Source organism: Bufo gargarizans, chromosome 1 (genome assembly GCF_014858855.1).
Source record: "Bufo gargarizans isolate SCDJY-AF-19 chromosome 1, ASM1485885v1, whole genome shotgun sequence".
In the NCBI taxonomy this organism is placed as follows: Eukaryota; Metazoa; Chordata; class Amphibia; order Anura; family Bufonidae; genus Bufo; species Bufo gargarizans.
This window is the reverse complement of record NC_058080.1, coordinates 537,702,874-537,722,711: the sequence shown is the minus strand read 5'-3', so window position 1 is coordinate 537,722,711 and position 19,838 is coordinate 537,702,874. Positions and strand designations below refer to the sequence as shown.

General features: G+C 43.5%; 1 protein-coding gene across 1 annotated transcript in view; it reads right to left on the bottom strand.

Annotated features, from left to right (window-relative positions):
• Positions 1–19,838, bottom strand: part of SLC5A1 (solute carrier family 5 member 1) — a 65,112-nt gene that overhangs the window by 6,952 nt on the left and 38,322 nt on the right. The window contains exons 4-12 of the mRNA XM_044289541.1: positions 11,697–11,756; positions 10,871–10,975; positions 8,158–8,263; positions 6,192–6,272; positions 5,833–6,053; positions 5,617–5,752; positions 5,420–5,527; positions 2,864–3,014; positions 921–1,089 (exon numbers count right to left, since the gene is read on the bottom strand). Coding sequence (XP_044145476.1) covers positions 921–1,089; positions 2,864–3,014; positions 5,420–5,527; positions 5,617–5,752; positions 5,833–6,053; positions 6,192–6,272; positions 8,158–8,263; positions 10,871–10,975; positions 11,697–11,756 — 1,137 coding nt within the window. The remainder of the gene's footprint in view (positions 1–920; positions 1,090–2,863; positions 3,015–5,419; positions 5,528–5,616; positions 5,753–5,832; positions 6,054–6,191; positions 6,273–8,157; positions 8,264–10,870; positions 10,976–11,696; positions 11,757–19,838) is intronic.

The window sequence follows — 19,838 nt, the reverse complement described above, 5'->3', positions numbered from 1 at the left end:
TGCTGTCCGCAAACAACGATTTAGGTGCCTACACAAATGATTCAATTATCCAAAGAATGAGTGTTTTGCTCTTTCATCAGGTAAATCGGCAGCACCTTTACACTACCAGATAATCGCTAATAAGCGCTCCTATGACCGCTCATTAGCGATTATCTGGCAGATTCTCGGCCTTTGTAAAGGGCCGCTAAGAAATCCAGCCAGTCCAATTCTTGTTTTTTCCTGACAGGAGACATCAATAGACAATTTCGATTTTCTCATTAGATTAGATTGTAGATTGCCGGCGGGTTGTGCTACGTTTCTAACATTATAGAGGTTGTCCAGGCTTTTTCATATTGATGACCTATCCTCAGAATAGGTCATCAATATCAGATTGGTGTGGGTCCGACAACAGGCACCCCTGCCGATCAGCTGTATGAGGAGATGGCGCACGCAGTGTGCACATGCCGTCTCCCTTCTCTCGTCCTGAAAAAGCCCGGACATCTACTTTAAAGGTTAGTAAAAATAATAATAAATTACGGTATAATAGTGATAATAATAAAAATATATCATTTTTTTACTGTGCAAGTTTATGTGCCTATAAAATCTACCGTTGTCCCAAAACACTATGAACTCTATTTTGCTTCATTTGGAGGCAATAGGATGATGACAGTTGGATCTGTGTCATCAGTACCAAAAATTAACCCTAGGTAGACAATGATAACAGTGCCTATAACGTAATGTATTCATACAAATGACCAATAACCAAGAGAAATCAGGTGAACTTTTCATCTCTTGTAATGGGGAATTTTGAAAAGACATTGGTCATATGGTATGTTTGGCTGTTATATATACGCAGTATATATATTCTCTATACACATCTATATTTGTAATGCTGTCGGCCAAAGGTACAGTTTGGCAACAGATTGGTAATTTTTACTGACCGGCTCATTAACTCTCTTCACGAAGATAGCCAAAAAGAAGACAGAGGCGATGGGTGGTCCTAAGTAACTAGTGATTGACTGAATATAATCAAACAGTTGTCCACTTTGTGCAGACTGCAGAATAGGAACCCAGGCAATGCTCACTCCAATCAGGAACAGCATGAAGACCCTACAAGAGATCATAGAGGACAAAATCATTAGTCTCGTCTAATGAATACTGGATCCAAGTTCATCTGTGGCTGGGCACATATATATCAGTTGTTTCTAGCCAGTTGTATTTTGCTGGAAACGGTCGCAACTGATTAATGTGTTGTGCACTTCAGTGCACAGCTCCACCCTCCATAGCCTGATAGGGCTGCATGCAGTGTTTTTCTGTTTGGTGTTACTTAAAGGGAACCTGTCATCAACTTTATGCTGACCTCACTGAGGGCAGCATAAAGTAGTGACAGAAATGCTGGTGTCAGCGATGTGTCACTCATGAGCTAAAAGTAAGTGGTTGCCGAGAACCAGCATCATAATCACTGGAGACCAGGCCTTGAAAAGAGTCAAATCTTTGAGAAGAGTCCTGGTTATTCCTAATCTCCTGCACTCTCACCCATCTGCTGATGATGGGCAGTTCTCTTCTAGGGAGAAAACTCGGTAGAAGCCTGTCAATCATCAGCAGGTGGGCAGGGAAAGTAAAAATTCATAAATAACCATGACTCTTCTCAGGTGGCCGGGACTCTTCTCCAGGCCCAGTCTGCAATGATTGTGATGTTGGTTCTCGGCAACCACTTACTTTTAACTTATAAATGACAGACCGCGAAATCAACTCACCTGTCACTACTTTATTCTGCCGTTAGTTTGGGCAGCACAAAGTTGATAACAGGTAGGCCACACTTTATAGGTGTTATCCACTCACCAGAAATAGAAGTTTCTATATGCAGAATTGCAGCACCTCACCTATAGGAGTCAGTTTTAAATATTGCACACAAATACCTCCCTGATCATGTGAAAGATATTATCTGGCACTTGAGTTTCCTCTGCCAATTACATGGGGTACTTTCCGGATAGCCTTAGAAAGAAGGACTTGGTTGTTTTTTCAAGAGCAGGCTGTATTACAAAAATAAAGCAGAGCATCTAGTACCTTTTGCTAGATGTCTACGGTTGTGCTTACAGCTAAATCCAGCCCTGCATATGTAATTATAGTACTAAGTACAGTTTTTTTATCAGATTTTTTTGTAGTAAACCACTATGTCTCATGTTTAATTTTTCCTGTTTTGAGTTGTTTGTCTTGAATGACGTAAATGTTAAATCCATTCTATGAGAAAAGTGTTCGGAAGTCCCGAAGATAAGGTATTATGGAGCCCTGCATTTCCAAGTCACATACAGACCCAAACTAATGTTGTGCGTCCTGTTGTAGCTATCTGGTGTACCATGCAAGTTTGACTGTATTTGTATGGTTTTTAGCATTGTCAGGTGGTTGACATGTAGAACAGTAATAACTTTGCCTCAGTAAACTAAATACTTTGATGGTAAATACTTTTGAAGATTTGGCTTCATATATTTAGCCATTCCACACCAGTATTAGCAAATTGGCCGATGAATGTAGAATGGCCTACTGGAACAGTATATATTGTATGAAATAGGAGCGGGTTCTCACATAAGACTGCCTGTGACAAGTGCATTATAACATATTAGAAAGTAATATTGTTATCAAATATCAATTCATTAACAATGGTTAATGGATAACAAGTAGGGCACTTCACAACCCTCACAAACAACTCAACAGATGATAACTGCTGGAGAGTCAGTCAAGCATTTAATGGCTACTCAGAAAGCTTTTAGAGTAATAAAATGGCTAAACAAACAAGAATAAGCTACACTGCTACTCAGTCATCCAAGGTAAGGCATCCTAGACATTAGAGAACAGATAGGCGATCCATTATAGCATTGATGCTTACCTGCCTACTATCATCAGCTCCTTCTCTGATGCCCTCTTACGGATCTTGGTGTATATGTCCATAGTAAATAGCGTACTAGCACTATTAAAGATGGATGTTAAAGAACTCATAAGAGACGCCAACATCACTGACAACATCAAACCTCGAAGTCCTGGGATCAATGAAAGTTTAGTGAGAATGAATCCATAAAGCAATGGTACATATCAGTAAGTTACTGTCTTCAAGGGACAGTTACCAAGTAATATAAAGAAAAAGCAGACAATATGGTTGAAAGCCTAGTGAATTGAACTCCGCTTTTATACAGTGTAAGGCCTGGCATTATTCTAATATAAAAAGTGTCAGGAATCGCTCTCTCTCAGGTGGTCGTACTCACAGACTTCTTCACGGACACCAGATTTAAGGTCCAAACAGTGCATTTATTTGGCACACCAGCACACCAACACACCAGCACAAACAAAGCAAAAGAAACACCTGCCCGTCTAGGCACTAACTAAACAAATATGACATGTCTCTCCGACTCACCTATACATCACAGTAGGGTTGTTGCGGGTATCGGAATATCGATACTTTTGTCCCGGTATCGATACGATACTGGAATTTGACATTTATCGATACTAGGCTGCCCTACTGCGCGGCCTAGCATCAGAGAACATGGAGCGCGCTGCTGTCAGCACGCTCATGTTCCCTCAGCAGCACAGGGGAGAAGGAGTCACTCTCCCTCCCCCCTGTGCCGCTGGTGCCAATAAGAAGATGGAGGGGCGGAGGAGGGGGAGGCGCAATGAGCCACCAATGATAGTTAACCTTTAATACAGGAGGCAGGTGCCGTCAGCAGAATCACATAGCCGGCTCCCTGCCTCTGACAGGGAGCTGCGATCAGCGGTAGTGGCAGTTAACCCCCCAGGTGCGGTACCTGAAGGGTTAACTGCTGCTGATCTGCTGCCGGCACCCACCTCCTGTATTAAAGGTTAATTATCATTGGTGACACAGTGTGCCCGCCCCCCCCCCAGTATTAAAATCATTGGTGGTGCAGTGTCCCTCCCAGTATTAAAAACATTGGTGGCGCAGTGAGCCCCTCCCTCAACCCCCCCTAGTGTTAAAATCATTGGTGGCAGTGTCCACAGTGTCCCCTCCCCTTCTCTTCATTGGTGGCAGTGGAAGCTTCTGATCGATAGAGCTCTATTAGGGTGAATAGGACAAGGGATAAAAAGATCCAAGGTTCTAGCCCCTAAGGTGGGAAATGGTTATTAAATAAAAAGTAAAAAACAAAAAAAACTAAAATATTAAGTATAAATCACCCCCTTTCCCCATTTTACATATAAAATATATAAACAATAAAAAAATTAACATATGACATATTGCCACGTCCGAAAAGTCCAAACTATTAAAATATAAAAAAAATCTCCTATGCGGTGAACGCCGGAACAGAAAAAATAAAACTGCGCGCTTCACAATTTTTTTTAAATGCGGAACGCACGTGGCTTTTTTGGTGTTTTTATTTTTTATCGCAGGGTATCGAATGGAAGAGTATCGCAATACTTTTTTATGGTATCGAAATCAAACCAAAATTTTGGTATCGCAACAACCCTACATCACAGTTCACACACTGTTTCAGGTGTGGCTTTCTCAGCCCAATAGTCCAGCAGCCTCCAGGCTTTAGCAAATACGAGTCCCCCAAATTCCAGGCTGTCTCCCAGCCTCGTGGCGCCTCAGCCTAGCCCGGCTGAGACCACACTCACAGAGCCTCAGCAGCACTCTGTTCAAAAGTCTTCTCTCTCTCTTCCAAGACTGACACCCTGGGAGGTGCTTTATCTAAGCCTGATTAGAGCAGGCCTCACCTGGGGATCCCTTTCTGCTAGGAAAAACCTGCCCCGGACTAGGAGGGGGGGGATTGGGAGGTCCCACTGCCAAAACCTACCATCCCAATCCAAGTAAAGTCCAGCCCTGAATGAATAAAGAAAATAGCTCCAGCAATTATATTTACTGAAGCAAGCGTCATTCTGGATTTCACCCACCTCAGCCAGTTGAGGAACCTGGGAGAGATATATCCCCCTTCCGGGACCTTCCCGTGTATTACATATAAAACCACTTTCACACTCGCGTTTGGTGTGGATCCGTCATGGATCTGCACAAATGCATCCATTTAGATAATGCAACTGCATGCATTCGTTCAGAACGGATCCGTTTGTATTATCTTTAACATAGCCAAAACGGATCTGTCTTGAACACCATTGAAAGACAATGGGGTACGGATCCGTTTTCTATTGGGCCATATTGTGTCAGTGAAATTGACTTACATTGTGTGCCAGGCGTTTGGCTCAGTTTCGTCAGACAGACACCAAAACGCGTTTTGGTGTCCGCCTCCAAAGCGGAATGGAGACTGTTCGGAGGCAAATTGATCCATTCAGAATGCATTAAGGGCAAAACTGATCCGTTTTGGACCGCTTGTGAGAGACCTGAACCGATCTCACAAACGGAAACCAAAATGCCAGTGTGAAAGTAGCCTAACAAGTGCTATATATTTTCTGTATTAACAGTCAAGTCTTGAGGGCACCTTACCATCTGGCATCAAATCAATCACCATTTTTGGATAAGCGATATTAGTACAACCAACTTCTGTGTCGCAATAGTATTTACATTTAGAAGGTACCACACAAGCAACTTCATCTACAAAAAAAGAAACCAAAGACATCAGAAATGACTGACAGTTTGACAATAACAGTAGAATTTATTTTGCAAAGCTCTTGGCTAATTACTTGTGTACAAAATGCGGCTGATCATTCCAGGAAACACCATCAGAAACATGGGCAGCAATTTAAGATATCCACACAGGATACAGCCAGCCTTCACATGGGACATGTTCTTGGCAGAGAGACATCGTTGAACAATTACCTAGCACCAGAAAGCAAATAAAATAAAATCTTCTATTATCTGTATTGTTGTATAATAATTCAATCTAGGCTCTATGTTACCTGATCAGTGCACCAGTACCAAAGAGCCAGGATGGTGAGACCAAAGATGAGGCCAGGCCATGGCATATCTCCGGTTATGGGATCTCGGAAAATGTGGAATGCATCCTCTCGTGGAGTATAGCATTTTGGATCAATCAAAGTGCCATTATCATCTACTTCGGTAGGAATAGCCATCTTATATTTTTCCATAAATGCTTCATATCCGCCAACTTTATTGAAAGCTAAAAGAGATTTTAGAAGGTTTAACCTGCTGTTTGACCTGCCGTCAAGGCCAATCTAATTAGGCTGATGAAAAAAAAAGACAAAACATTAGCATAACAAGTAGTTTTACATGTGAAATAAGGTGATTTTTGACTTACCAAAGCCCATGAGTATAAATGATCCCACCAGCATGATGATGGTTTGTAGAGTATCTGTGTAAATGACAGCAGCCAGACCACCTAGACAACAGACAGAACCAGTCAGCAAGTGAACAATCTCGAGCAGCTTATAGAGGAATAGAAGTTGGAACCAGGGTAGACAGAATGAACCTCCCCCTTCTTCCAGATAGCACGCCAATAGAGAAGACAGGTCTATGACCATGATCAAGCAGCAGACTGCCGGCAAGTACAAGTGCTTAGGCGACTGTGTGCAATACTGTGTGCCAGCCTTACCACTGCTACCTTAACGAGACTCCAGCCAGAGTGTCAATACCTAGAGAAGTCGGCTACACCATAAATCACGGACAGTAAGCTGTTGTCACTTTAAGTGTTAGCATATATCCTTGTTGCAAGTTCCAAGTGGGTCCAACTGCATTTCTTTACAACTTATACCATGCAGCCGTGCATACCATTCAACGGCCAAATAATCCCCTCTGGAAGGACCTTACAAATTTCCTACAACAGAGGTTCCCAACCTTTGGTCATTACAAGTTATTTTCAGAATAAGAGATGCAGGTGAAACACTGAATATTAGTTAGATGCAAGTCTCTAAAAGGGAAATCATAATATTTTTTAACCCCTTAAAGAATAACTAAACCTTTGTTGAAAAAATCATGGTGCAGAAACGCTGCTAGAGTGCTTTGCCTTTTGGCTTTTATCGACTGTGTTTGGCTTTTCAAATATATGGAGCATGGATCCCATAAATTATGGCTCTATACTCTACACGCTCAAAAAGCTGAGCAGAGCCAATGAGGGCCAAAGGGGCACAGTGATTCTGCCCGTTCATTTTTTTTCAACAAAGATTTAGTTACCCTTAAAGGGGTTGTCTCATCATAGACAATGGGGGCATATTGCTAGGATAAGCCCCCATTGCCTTATAGGTGCGGGTCCCACCGCTGGGACCCGCACCTATATTAAGAACGGAGCACCGCAAGTGAAGGAGGGCGCACTGCGCATGCGCAGCCGCCCTACATTCATTTTCTATGGGGCCGGTGAAAATAGCCGAGCACTGGCTCGGTTATTTTCGTCGGCCCCATAGAAATGAATGGGAGCGGGGGGCCGCGCATGAGCTGTACGCTCCCATTCACATCTATGGGGAGCCGGCTTGGTGGTGGCCGACCGGAGTCCTCCAGCCACTACCTTGTGGGGCTCCGTTCCCAATATAGGTACAGGTCCCAGCGGTGGGACCAGCACCTATAAGACAATGGGGGCATATCTTAGCGATATGCCCCACATTGTCTATGATGAGACAACCCCTTTAAGCCAATATTCTTTTTTTTTTCATCGGTGCCTTCAAAGAGAGTTCCATATAATGTATTGAGAAACTCTTAAACTCTCTTGTTATTATTGCTTATACAAGGCACATCATCAAAATGAGCTACATTAAGTGTGCTTTAACCCAAAACAGTGGTAGACCACCAAAAAGTCCTCGACTCCAAAGTCAGTAACAAAAAGGTCGTTTTGCCTGCAGCATCTGTGTGTCAAGGCCTCTTTATTATGCCTAACACCGGATCTAGTGGAAAATTTTCTAGTGGGACAATCTATACCTTGTGCATATATTAAAAATCAGCAAAAATCAGACAATTACTGCATTTTTTTTAAAAGAAAATTCTGCACATGGCGTAAGACATTTGTGTGCAAATCACTAAGCGTGCCAGACACACTCTCTTTCTTACACTCTCTGGCATACATCTACATCAACTTCTACATCTTTTGCATAAGAAGTCCATGTCTTAAAAAAAAAAATCCAGCGGAATACACAGAATGCATTTTGTTCATAAATCTGCAGTATTTTCACTCATCTCTATCCCTGCCACCAACCTAAGTTCACTGCCATGGTAGTTGGTAAAAATCATAGTACACATAAAATCCATGAATAAATATTTGGTGTCTATTTGGCACCTACCTGTAACAGTGTACAAAGCTGTGATCAATAGCAGCATCACAATGGCTATATAGATATTGATTCTCATAGCTTGTTGGATGAAAATGGCTCCTGAGAACATGTCTGCCTAATGGAGAAAAAAAAAAGTTGCCGTAGAGGACACCAGAGTTTTTAATTAGAAACTGCAAGTATTTTGTCAGTGTGAGGATATAATTATAATGTATGATATTCTGATCTATCCTGGTTGTAGAGTGATGTATGTGAAAGAAACGATCTCCCTTCTAGTCCAGTCCTGTCTTACATATTTGTCAAAAAGAAAGGTTTGAAATGCAAATATATGGTGATATTGGACCAAGAAAAGTTTTTAATATATTAAAGTGTCCCTCAGGTTACTCATAATTTGACTTTATAAACCCTTTTGGGGTATTAACATACATACATCTTTCTCTCATCTCCACGTTCTCTCTGTTTCTTCTTTTTTTTTTGACCTCTGCTATGCCAAGTGATATGGCTGCCGGACCAGAAGCACAGAAGGTAAAGTGAAGAATGGACATGTTCTTCACAAACACCATGAAAACGCTGGAGAAGCTAGGATTTTCAAAGAGCGGACAGTGAGAAGATGACTATGTCATCTTACTGATTCTTGCTGCCCACTCTGCAGCACAAAGTAATGGGGCAAAGGTGGCAGATGGGATAAGGAAGGTAAAAGTAGACTATTACGAGGCCAAGACAAGCAAAAAAATAATAATTAAGGGATTGGATGTAGCTGTACATCCTTTGCTTCTATCCATTTTGAACCCTGATCCTGGAGGGTATCTTTAATTTATTTTTAAGAAAAAAGTTATAACTCATATCAGTGTAAAAGTAAAGACGTTATTGCAGTGTTCCAGTCTGAAATGTGGGAAGAAATGGATACAAATGAGCTCTTAAGAAGCTCTGCCTCTGATGCCATAAGACGTAAGGCAGCTATCCTATAAGTCAATGTTCAACCCTTTAAATAGGCCTTGAGACATGACTCTGATATTACATAAGCCAGCACCTTATCTGCAGACAGCTGTTTCGGGGTGATTGCCCCTCATCAGTGCAGAGTACTGGCTTAAGTGGGTGAGAGGGTGAATAAGGATTTGGGGGGTACTATCTCTCCTTGTGGAGAGAGCACCTTAGTTGTCGTTAGGAAACTTATAGGCCATACATGTTCCTCTGAAATGTGGGAAGAAAGGGAAGAAAATGAACTGTTAGCAAGCTCTGCCTCTGATGCCACCAGATGTAAGGCAGCTATCCTATAAGTCAATGTTCAACCCTTTAAATAATAAAAAGGGTCGGGTCAAACATTGACTTATCACCGTTTCTTAGGTCCTGAATACAAGAAGTCTATCTGAAAAGAGATGGACGTGTACTTTAAAATTACAATTCAAAATTCATTCATTAAGAAAGTGACAGTATTTTGTGGGGGGAAAAAATGATTGTGAAAAGTGCTCTCAAGCAGAATTATGACTGCTCACTAAAGTCTACATTCTCCACAGATAGTTTCCTACTTCAAAGGGCTTTTGGGATTTTTATATTGCTCTATCTTGAAAATAAGTCATCAATATCAGATCTGTGGGGGTCTGACAAACCACCCCCCACTGCCTCCTTTCCCCTAGCCGCTCAGGAATAGCTCCAGTGCCTAAATTAGGCAGAGGGACCACAGAACTCTGTCCATTGTGTAGTGGACAGAGCTAGTTACTGCAGCACTACTCGCTGCAGTTACCAGCTCCATCCACTGGACAGTGGACATAGCTGTGTAGTTCAACTGCCTATTTTCAGCACTGGAGCTACTCCTAAACACCTGATTTGGGGGGGGGGGGGGTGCAGGGTGTTGAACCCCCTTTGATGTGATATTGATTACATATCTTGTGGATAGTGTCACGGTTACTCCCAGGCTAGGTGTTAGAAGGTCAGAGAGGCTGTCTGCACGTGATGTCATCTGACAGCCTCTTTTAATTTCACTTTGTTGTTGATGGTAATGACCACACCTTTAGTCAGGTGCAGCATAGTGGTCATTACTATTTAAGTCTGGCTACTCCCTTCACTCCTTGCTGTGTAAATCTTCATTTTCAAGTGGAAGAGCTGGTGTGTGTTTTCCCCTCTGGTGTTCCTGCTCTGTCTTCTACTTCAGGAGTTAAGTGTCTCATTCCTTTGTATTTGTTTTATATTGTTTCCCCTGCCTTCTGGTATCTGGTCAGAGTCAAGACCCCTGTTCCTTCTGCTTAAGGAACGGGTCGTCTTTGGACCCAATCACTACCTTAGGGCTTTACAAGGTAAGTCAGGCTTTAGGTTCCAGTGAATGAACGGTCCTATCACTGAGGTCCGTTCATTCGGTTAGCAGCCAGGGCTAAGGTTAGGATTCATTAGGTGGTGACCTTTTCCTCGCCCTAGCTTCTAGGTCAGATACCCCCCTTCCCTCTTGTGTTTGGTGTGGCGTTCCCTCCCACACCTCGTCGTGACAGTTAGACCATCAAAATAAAAATCCTAGAAAGCCCTTTTAACACATTTTTTGAATATAGGTGCACACAGCAAGGAACACACTGGAATATTCAGCTATTTCAACCAGTGTGCAAATAACTGTGAACATCGTGGCTTACAAATGCAGAAATTTCCCCATGAAATCAGTGTAAATATGATGAAAACTGGTAGAGTTGCTAATTTGAAAATGACTGTACAAATGTACTGGGTAAAAAGGAAAGGAACTTACAGAGATCTTGGTGAAAACATAAAGAAGTAGGGAAAGAACAGAGAGGTAAACTCGAATCCGATCTCCTCCAAAACGTTTTCGGAGGTACTCTGGCATAGTCACTACCTAGGAAAAAAAATAGAGATTCAAAATAATGCCACCTTACTGATACCAGTCTGTAGCTGACAGCATGTAAAGAGGACCTTCCATCTCTCCAGACATGTTTGCTTCAGTAACTAATTGTACTCCTCATAATAAAACAATTAATGAGCATTTTTTCTTAGAAGTCTGCATTGTGTCATTCCTCTTTTTCCTACTACAAATATATGAATAGATAGACAATGGGTGTTACAGCTGAGAGTGTGCCCTGGCACAGTCCAGCCAGTTCTGACAATGCCAGACTTTGTAAGGATACACACCATTTTGACAAGGGGAACAGTAACACCCATTTGTCACTTAATTGATTTATACATTTCAATTAGGAATAACAGAACGCAAATCTATAAAACATGATCCCCATTAAATGTATATCATGGAGAATACAAGTATTTCCTAGACAAGACAGATGAGCTGACAGGCCCTCTTTAGCGCCTTTAGATTTTTCATCCGCTGATCATGAATTTACATCAGTCATTTATTACTTCTGAGTGTCAGAACATAAAACACCATATAAAGCTGAAGACATCTGCTATCCCCATAAAACATCAATGGTGTAAGAAAGAGTTTAACTCAATAAATATTATTTGAAACTGTATTTGTGAATCTGCTTACCTTTGACTAGAAATGGGAAAAGTGGATTCTAATAAACACTTTTCATTTTGGAAGACTACCCAGTAACATTACTCACCCCAGCTTTCACGTAGATTGGCACAAAGATCCATCCAAGAATGACCACAATGACCAATGCCTAAAAAAGTCACAAAAGTTCTATAAGTGTCAGAAAATTGCGCCCCAACATAGTTTGCATACTGCAGGTACATGCTGCCAAAGCTATTGTTTTAAAACTGACAATGCGTTAGTCTAAAAAATGCATAGTCCTCTCCAGCAGTCAAGGGATTAAAGACTTAGAATGTCTATGGTTCTTTACAGCATACAAGGACCGAACTCCGGTAAGTACCACAGCCTTTAACTAGGCCAAGTGTAGTCCCATTCATCAGTCACATGGCCTGAGCTACAATACTAAGCACAGTCACTATACAATGGACAGCCCTGTGCTTGGTGAGCTGCCTCTTCAAATAGCTGATCAAATATTGATGACCTTTTTAAATAATTATTTATTTATAACAGGCAGAAAAACAAGGCAGGGTACATATAAAGGGAATTCATTTAAACCTTGGTATAACCCCCAATGATAACGAGAGGTTATGTAATATGTTACATTCCATCATTTAACTGGATGTCCCATGAAAAATATCCTACATTTTTCAAATCAGAACCTGGATCTGAATACTGTTAAAATTGAATGTAATTTAACATTTTGTATAACCACTAAGTTATTCAATAAAATAGACCTCTATAGCGCCACCTGCTGTTTGTTCTTCTCCTTATTTCTTGGTTCACCTCATATGGTCAAATGTGCTCAGTTCCATCCTTCAACTGCCACCAGTCATATCTACCATTAGAGGCTGTGACTGTTACAGGAAGAGAGCTACAGCAGAAAGGACACACACCCTGGGCTGTAATAGGGAGGTAGCTACAGCAGAAAGGACATGCTATCTGAGAAAGGACACACCTCTGAGCTTCCAACCTGAAATAAATATAGTAAAACAATTGGAGCAATGAATGGGGAGATCTCTGGATTCATGTGAGGTACAGGGCTGGTTCTAGCTTTGTTACAAAGAGATTGTCATAAACTATACTGATGTGGCCATCATTAATACCAAGGCAAAATCTGCTTTCATCACTGAACGCTATGGCTTGTCATTGATGGCCACATCAGAGTTCACAGGGGGCTGGAGAATACCTACTGCCAACACCAGGACCAACATTAGGTTTCATGGACATCTGGGATTTGAGGACGGAAAATTGACCATTGTGACCACATTGTGGAACCGGCCCTACTGTCTTTTTTGACTCAGGAGATGTGATGTTCCAACAAGATAACGCCCATAAGCTTGATCGCCAGTTCTTTCCCCCATCAAGAATTTCTGGGACTGGGTGGGGTGGTGGATCATCCATGCACAGCAGCCAACAACCACCTTGGCTGAACTAAAGGTCCGAACTGAAAGAGCTTGGAATGACATACCACAGGAGGATATCCAGCATCTGTATGATCGTTACTATGCCAGAGTGGCAGCCTGTAACGCAGCGAGGGGAGATGCCAAATAGTATTAATGTGACCCTGGCTCAACTTATATCCTGCTGCAGAACCCAAAATAAAGGGTGCATCGCCTTGACTGTGTGATCATTGACTAAGCACCACTAGCAGTTTATACTTTGTCAGTCTCACATCAATCACATTAAGTTTTCCAGGTGTTTTTTCATTTTCCGGTATTTATATGATGCCTGATTTTAATTTTTTGTATTAATTGAATAACCCCTTTAAGGTAAGTGGGAGGTAAGAACTGGCCAGTGTCAGCTACATGGAGTAACCGACTGCTTGCTCCTTGCCTTATTTTATACTGTTTCTGTATGGCAGCACACAAATAAGCCATAGTTATATACACCTACAATCAGATTAAAACCTAAATAATTAACCACCCGGGGTGAACAAATAATGATCAAAACACCTATAACGCACCTGATGTATGAATGTATAATACAAAGACACAAATATAATCGAATCTTTATTAATTATGTGCAGTATCCAGACATTAATGAAAAAAATTAAAAAGGAATCAGAGCTGAGTACTGAAACCCAGAATCAATAAAAAATAATGAATCCACATGCTGTATATACATATTGATTGGAGATGAGCTAATCTAAGTTGACGAAGTGGAATTTGATCCGAAGTTCAGGAAAACTTCAATTCGCACTGAATACAAATTTCCTGACACTTTGTGGTAACGAATCGCATTTTTACCTAAAATGGCTGCTGCACATGTTAGGACATGGAGCAAAGAACTTTGGGAACGAGGGATCCCCCACAATGCCATGCATGCAGCCAATCAGCAGCCAGCCAGCCCTGTGATGTCACAGCCCTATATATAGCCTCAGCCATCTTGGATTCAGCCATTTTCCAGTGTACTTAGTGCAGGGAGAGACGTCAGCAGGTGCTAGGGACAGTGCTAGGAAAGACCTGAAAACTTTTATTTTGCTGAATAGAAGTTCTGGGAAAGATCATTAGAAGTGTAGGGAAAGGATAGGGAGGAATTATTCCACACTATAAAGGCGAACAGGGTCCAATAGAGTGTACAGCCTGGGTAATAGGAACAATCCTTTACACCTTGCTGCACTGACTGGGGATCCAAATTGCCATTATACTGCTGCTTTTAGGTTTGCAATAGATGATACTGCTGGAATTTCAGCAAACCTTTCTTGTTATTGGGGTGCAAGTGCTGTGTGTTACAGCCATTAACAGGGTGTATTACTAGGAAATATTTCTACGTCTTATTAGCAGTTATATGTTCTAAAGCCTTTTTGGCGTGTATTAGTGGACAAAAATAAGGGCTTATTAGCCGTTGTGTGGTGAAGTGAAAAAACTACAGCCTTTTTAGGCGTGTATTAGTGGGAAACCAAAAGTATTATTTGCCGTTCAGTGGTGCAGTTATATGTTCTAAAGCCTTTTTTGGCATGTATAAGTGGAAAAAATAAAGGCTGATTTGCTGTTCAGTGGTGCAGTTATATGTTCTAAAGCTTTTTTTGGGGTGTATTAGCGAAAAAAAAGGCTTATTAGCTGTTGTGTGGTGAAGTGAGAAAATTACAGCCTTTTTTGGCATGTATTAATGGAAAACAAAAAGTATTATTTGCCGTTCAGCAGTGCAGTTATATGTTCTAAAGCAGGGATGCTCAACCTGCGGCCCTCCAGCTGTTGCAAAACTACAACTTCCAGCATGCCCTAATAGCTGTAGGCTGTCCAGGCATGCTGGGAGTTGTAGTTTTGTAACAGCTTGAGGGCCGCAGGTTGAGCATCCCTGTTCTAAAGCCTTTTTTGGCGTGTATAAGTGGAAACAAAATAAGCTTATTTGCTGTTCAGTGGTGCAGTTATATGTTCTAAAGCCTTTTTTAGCTTGTATAAGTGGAAAAAAATTGTCACGAACCAGCGGGTGTGAACCCACTGTGCCACATGTCCTACCTCCTCTAAGGGCGTTGTCTAAGTGAACCCCTCGATCTTCACAGTACCCTGATGGTGGGGATAGACTTTCCTGTGGGGAACACCAGGTCGCTTCCTCTTGAGGAGGATAGGCACACGAGGCAGCTGGTCCAGGTGGACCAGGAGGTACCTGAGAAAGGTACCAGAGGTACAGGCGTTGTCAGCAGGCTGAGTCGTAACAGTGAAGGACCGAAGGATGAGGCAAATAAGCACTTATTTTTGTAGCAGCGGCGCTGTTCCCCTGCTTACCTGGCCACAGCATGCTTGCTGCTTGTTTCCTGCAGCATTTCCTTAAAGGGCTTCTGTCACTCCACTAAACTCATTTATTTTTGGGTCTCCTTGAAATCCTTATGCTGCGATTTCTCAATATATATGGCTATTACTTTATATATATGGCTAGCGTCCTCTGACTGGCCCTGTCTGTGTTTTAAATCTTGCGCCGGTCTTCAGTTGGCGCAGGCGCACTGAGTGGAGCACGCCCGCTCGGCCGCTCCATCCTCAGTGCGCCTGCGCCGGGTGTACATGTGACGTCATTGGCGCAGGCGCACTGAGGATGGAGCGGCCGAGCGAGCGTCCTCCACTCAGTGCGCCTGCGTCAACTGAAGACCGGCGCGAGATTTAAAATGCAGACAGGGCCAGTCAGAGGATACTAGCCATATATATATAGAGTAATAGCCATATATGTTGAGAAATCGCAGCATAAGGATTTTAAGGAGACCCAAAAAAAAATGAGTTTAGTGGAGTGACAGAAGCCCTTTAAGGAAATGCTGCAGGAAACAAGCAGCAAGCATGCTGTGGCCAGGGCTGAAAGGAAACCCTGGCAGCAGATCACCGCTTAACACGGCGCCCAGGACCGCAGAGGTAAGCAGGGGAACAGCGCCGCTGCTACAAAAATAAGTGCTTATTTGCCGTTCAGAGGTAGAGTTATATGTTCTAAAGCCTTTTTTAGGGTGTATTAGTGTAAAAAAAAAGGCTTATTAGCCGTTGTGTGGTGAAGTGAGAAAATTACAGCCTTTTTTGGCGTGTATTAGTGGAAAATCGAATCCTGGTTTTCTCCGCGACAACTCAAAATCGGAACCATGGTGGCCGACAACAGGAAGAACATGGTGTCGGTGCTGCGTCAAGGAGGGATGAGCCATGCGCCCTGCATGGTGCAAGTGTTCAATCTGGTTTTCAAGTGTTTCCTGAAGTGTTCCACCCATCTGCAACACATCCTAAAAATGGCCAGGAAACTTTGCATGCACTTCAGCCACTCGTACACTGCAAAGCACACTCTACTTGAGCTGCAGCGGCAGAACGGCATCCCCAACATAAGCTGATATGCAATGTTTTCACCCATTGGAATTCCACCCTCCATATGGGATGAACAACATCATTCCACTGATTCCAAAATGCAGGCCTTTTTAACACCCGCTGAGAAGGAGGACAAAATGAACTACCTTTGAGACATCCTACGTATGTAGTCAATTGGCCGCTGCCTATCTGCGCCATCGCCCATCCTCCCGCAGGTCTGACCGGGGGGGCCCTCTGCACTCACGTTCCACTGCCATGGCTGCTGTGGTGGGGTGGGAATGTAGGAGCAGTACCAGCTCCATCAGCACCCTGCCACCCCACATTGAAGATCTGCTGGACTACTGGGCAGCCAAACTAGATTTGTGGCCTCAACTGGCCAAGTTTGCCCTGGAAAAGCTGTCCTGCCCGGCCAGTAGTGTGGCATTATAGCCGGTGTTTAGTGCGGCGGGGGCCATAGTTAACCCAACTGGCCTGTCCACCCAAAATGTGGAGAGACTGACCTTTGTCAAGATGAATCAGGCGTGGATCAGCCAGGATTTCAACCCACCAATGCCTGATGCATCAGATTAGATCATCCATGTTGCCTCACCCAAACCTTGACAAAAGAGACAGGTTTCTTCTGGCTACCTGCCTCAGCTACTATTCTGATGCTGCCACCCGCCTGATGCCACAAATATGATGCCAAGTGCTCCTTCTTACACCCACCATAGTCATCGGGTACTGTTATTGCCACCCACCTCCCCACTCTGTCACCGGGTCTTTCTGTGGTCTCCTGATGCTGCTGCCACCTCACCACTCAGGTCTCCTCATGCTATTGCTGCCACCTGCACACTCTGTGGCCTCCTCATGCTGTTGCAGCTGCCACCTTCACACTATGTCACCTTGCCACTCTGTGGCATCCTCATGCTGCTGCTAACTCAACACTATGTCACTGGGCCACTCTGTGGCCTCCTTATGCTGCTGCCACCTCCACACTATGTCCCCTTGCACTCTGTGGCCTCCTGGTGCTGCTGCTGTCACCTCCACACTCTGTCATTGTGCTGCTCTGTGGTCTCCTCATGCTGCTGCCACCTCCACACTATGTCACCTTGCCAGTCTGTGGCCTCCTCATGCTGCTGCTGCTGCCACCTCCACACTATGTCACCTTGCCAGTCTGTGGCCTCCTCATGCTGCTGCTAACTCAACACTATGTCACTGGGCCACTCTGTGGCTTCCTCCTGCTGCTGCCACCTCAACACAATGTCATTGGGCCACTCTGGACCTCTCAAGCTGTTCTCCCACCCTCCCCACTGAATGACTGGGCCACTATTTTGCCTTTTTGGCCTGGTTGACATCATCATTTATTTGACCGGATATAGCGGGAAAGTCACAGATTTTAGTGGCTGTCCCGCGGTCCCGGTACGGGGGATGTATGTCCCACTCTCTGTTAGCTATCCATGCGTCCATAGGAAGCAGAGACGGCTGCCTGGAATGATGAAGCAGAGAGCCGTCCGTTGGCTCCCTGCTCCATCATTCCTCCCCTTGTCTGCACTCCACACTGTTCCGTGTATCATCCTGCTGCTGCTGGAGAATGAGGTGAGTATAGGGAGTTTATTTTTATTATTTTTTACTGCCTGTGAAGGGGCACTTTACTGTGCATATTACTGTGAGGGGGCACATAACTGGGCATATTACTGTGAGGGGGCACTTTACTGGGCATATTACTGTGAGGGGGCACAGCTGGGCATATTACTGTGAGAGAGCACAGCTGGGCATATTACCGTAAGGGGGCCCAACTAAGCATATTACTGTGAGGGGACAAATCTAGGCATGTTACCGTGAGGGGGCACATATCTGGGTATCACTACTGTGAAGGAGGCACATGTCTGGGCATAATCTGTGAAGGGGGCACAATGCTGGCAAAACTACTGTGTGGTGGCATAAAGGGGGAATAATTACTATGTGGGGGCATTTAGGGGAACTAGGTGTTTAGTTATGTTTTGGGCGGAGTTAGAGGCATGGCCTAGTGCCACACATAGTGTCCCTCGTCCTTTTTTTCTAAAGTTGGGAGGTATGACAGCGATGCAGTTGTATACTGTGGCAGGGCACAGGAGCCGATATTCCGTTCTCTGCCATACACCCTTATAGGCTCCCGGCATCAAAATGAGGTCACTGCGACAATCTGCACCAAGACGTAGCATGATAACGTTATCACAGCTGGCTGCTGGGAGAGTATATTGAGCTGCACTGAAGGCTGCCCACCTTCTGTAAATTTGGACCCATCTATAACATTGGGCTATTTTTTGTTGTTTTTTTTTTTTCCAGTGCCACTTTAAATTCCTAGTCCGCCCCTGTGATTGAGGTGTTTTTGGATTACCATTTTATATATAGGCTGAAAGAGTTTAGTTCTGCAGTTTTCAGACCTTAAATCACCTAAGTACAGAAAAACTGCAGCATAAATGAGATTGAAGTGATTTGTACATCTACCTGTGCAAAAGTGCCACCGTTCATCAGGTGAATTGTTTCTGTGGACTCCTAAGTCATGGTTTCGGAGCAGCGGCTCGTGCTGTGTAAACAGCGATCTGTTGCCCAGAAGCAATGAATCTGTATGGGGACAACGTATGGCAGTAGCCATTGCTCTTCCCCATAAAGTGGAGGTGATTGCTCCATTTAAATGCAGCTCTCACTTCCTCTGACGAGCAGGCAATTATCAGGAAGGAACTGTTACTTCAGTTGGCGTGTGTAAATGCGCCTTAAATCTCTCCGCTAGTTTCTTGACAATTAAATTCTTATCATTGTCTATTTCCTGTACATAAGTACAGACTAAATGAAAGTGCAAGCACATACCCCGATCCATATCATATGGTTAATGCAGAACACTAAAAGCAGACTCTTGTTTATCGAGATGGAAAATATGGCTGCAATAGAAAGTACCTCTGCAATTGAACACGACTCATTAGTTCAGACCACGCAAAACCATATCCGGCAACAAAATTGATTTTCAGCTTCAACTATATCTAATTGATGAGGATTAGTGTGGAGCTACCCTAGCAAATGATTACATGTTTATGACTGTGTATACCTTACAGTACTTACTGTATGCAAGTGGTGGTGCCTGACTGGGGAATGGGCCATGTGTCTCATCAATATATCAGTATGGTGCTGAGGAGAGCCAGTCCCGGCCTCCATCATTGGAAGGTGGAAAAGGATATCACTGGTTTCAGTGGCCAGAGTGTGGATGCTGATGCTCTGAAGTGTCACATTGCCCACTTAGGCTGGAACTAGGATATAAAAAGTAGGGCAGGCTGATTTCCTTGCCAGGCAAGTGGCATGACAGGGCAGCAGCGGGAATGGCTGTCTGACCCTAAGCAGAGTTGGAGGACCTGTAGCTAATTGTAGCTGGGCCTAGCTGTGAGTAGCCTGTAGGACACATCCTCAGGTAGAGAAATTGTGACTGTATAGAG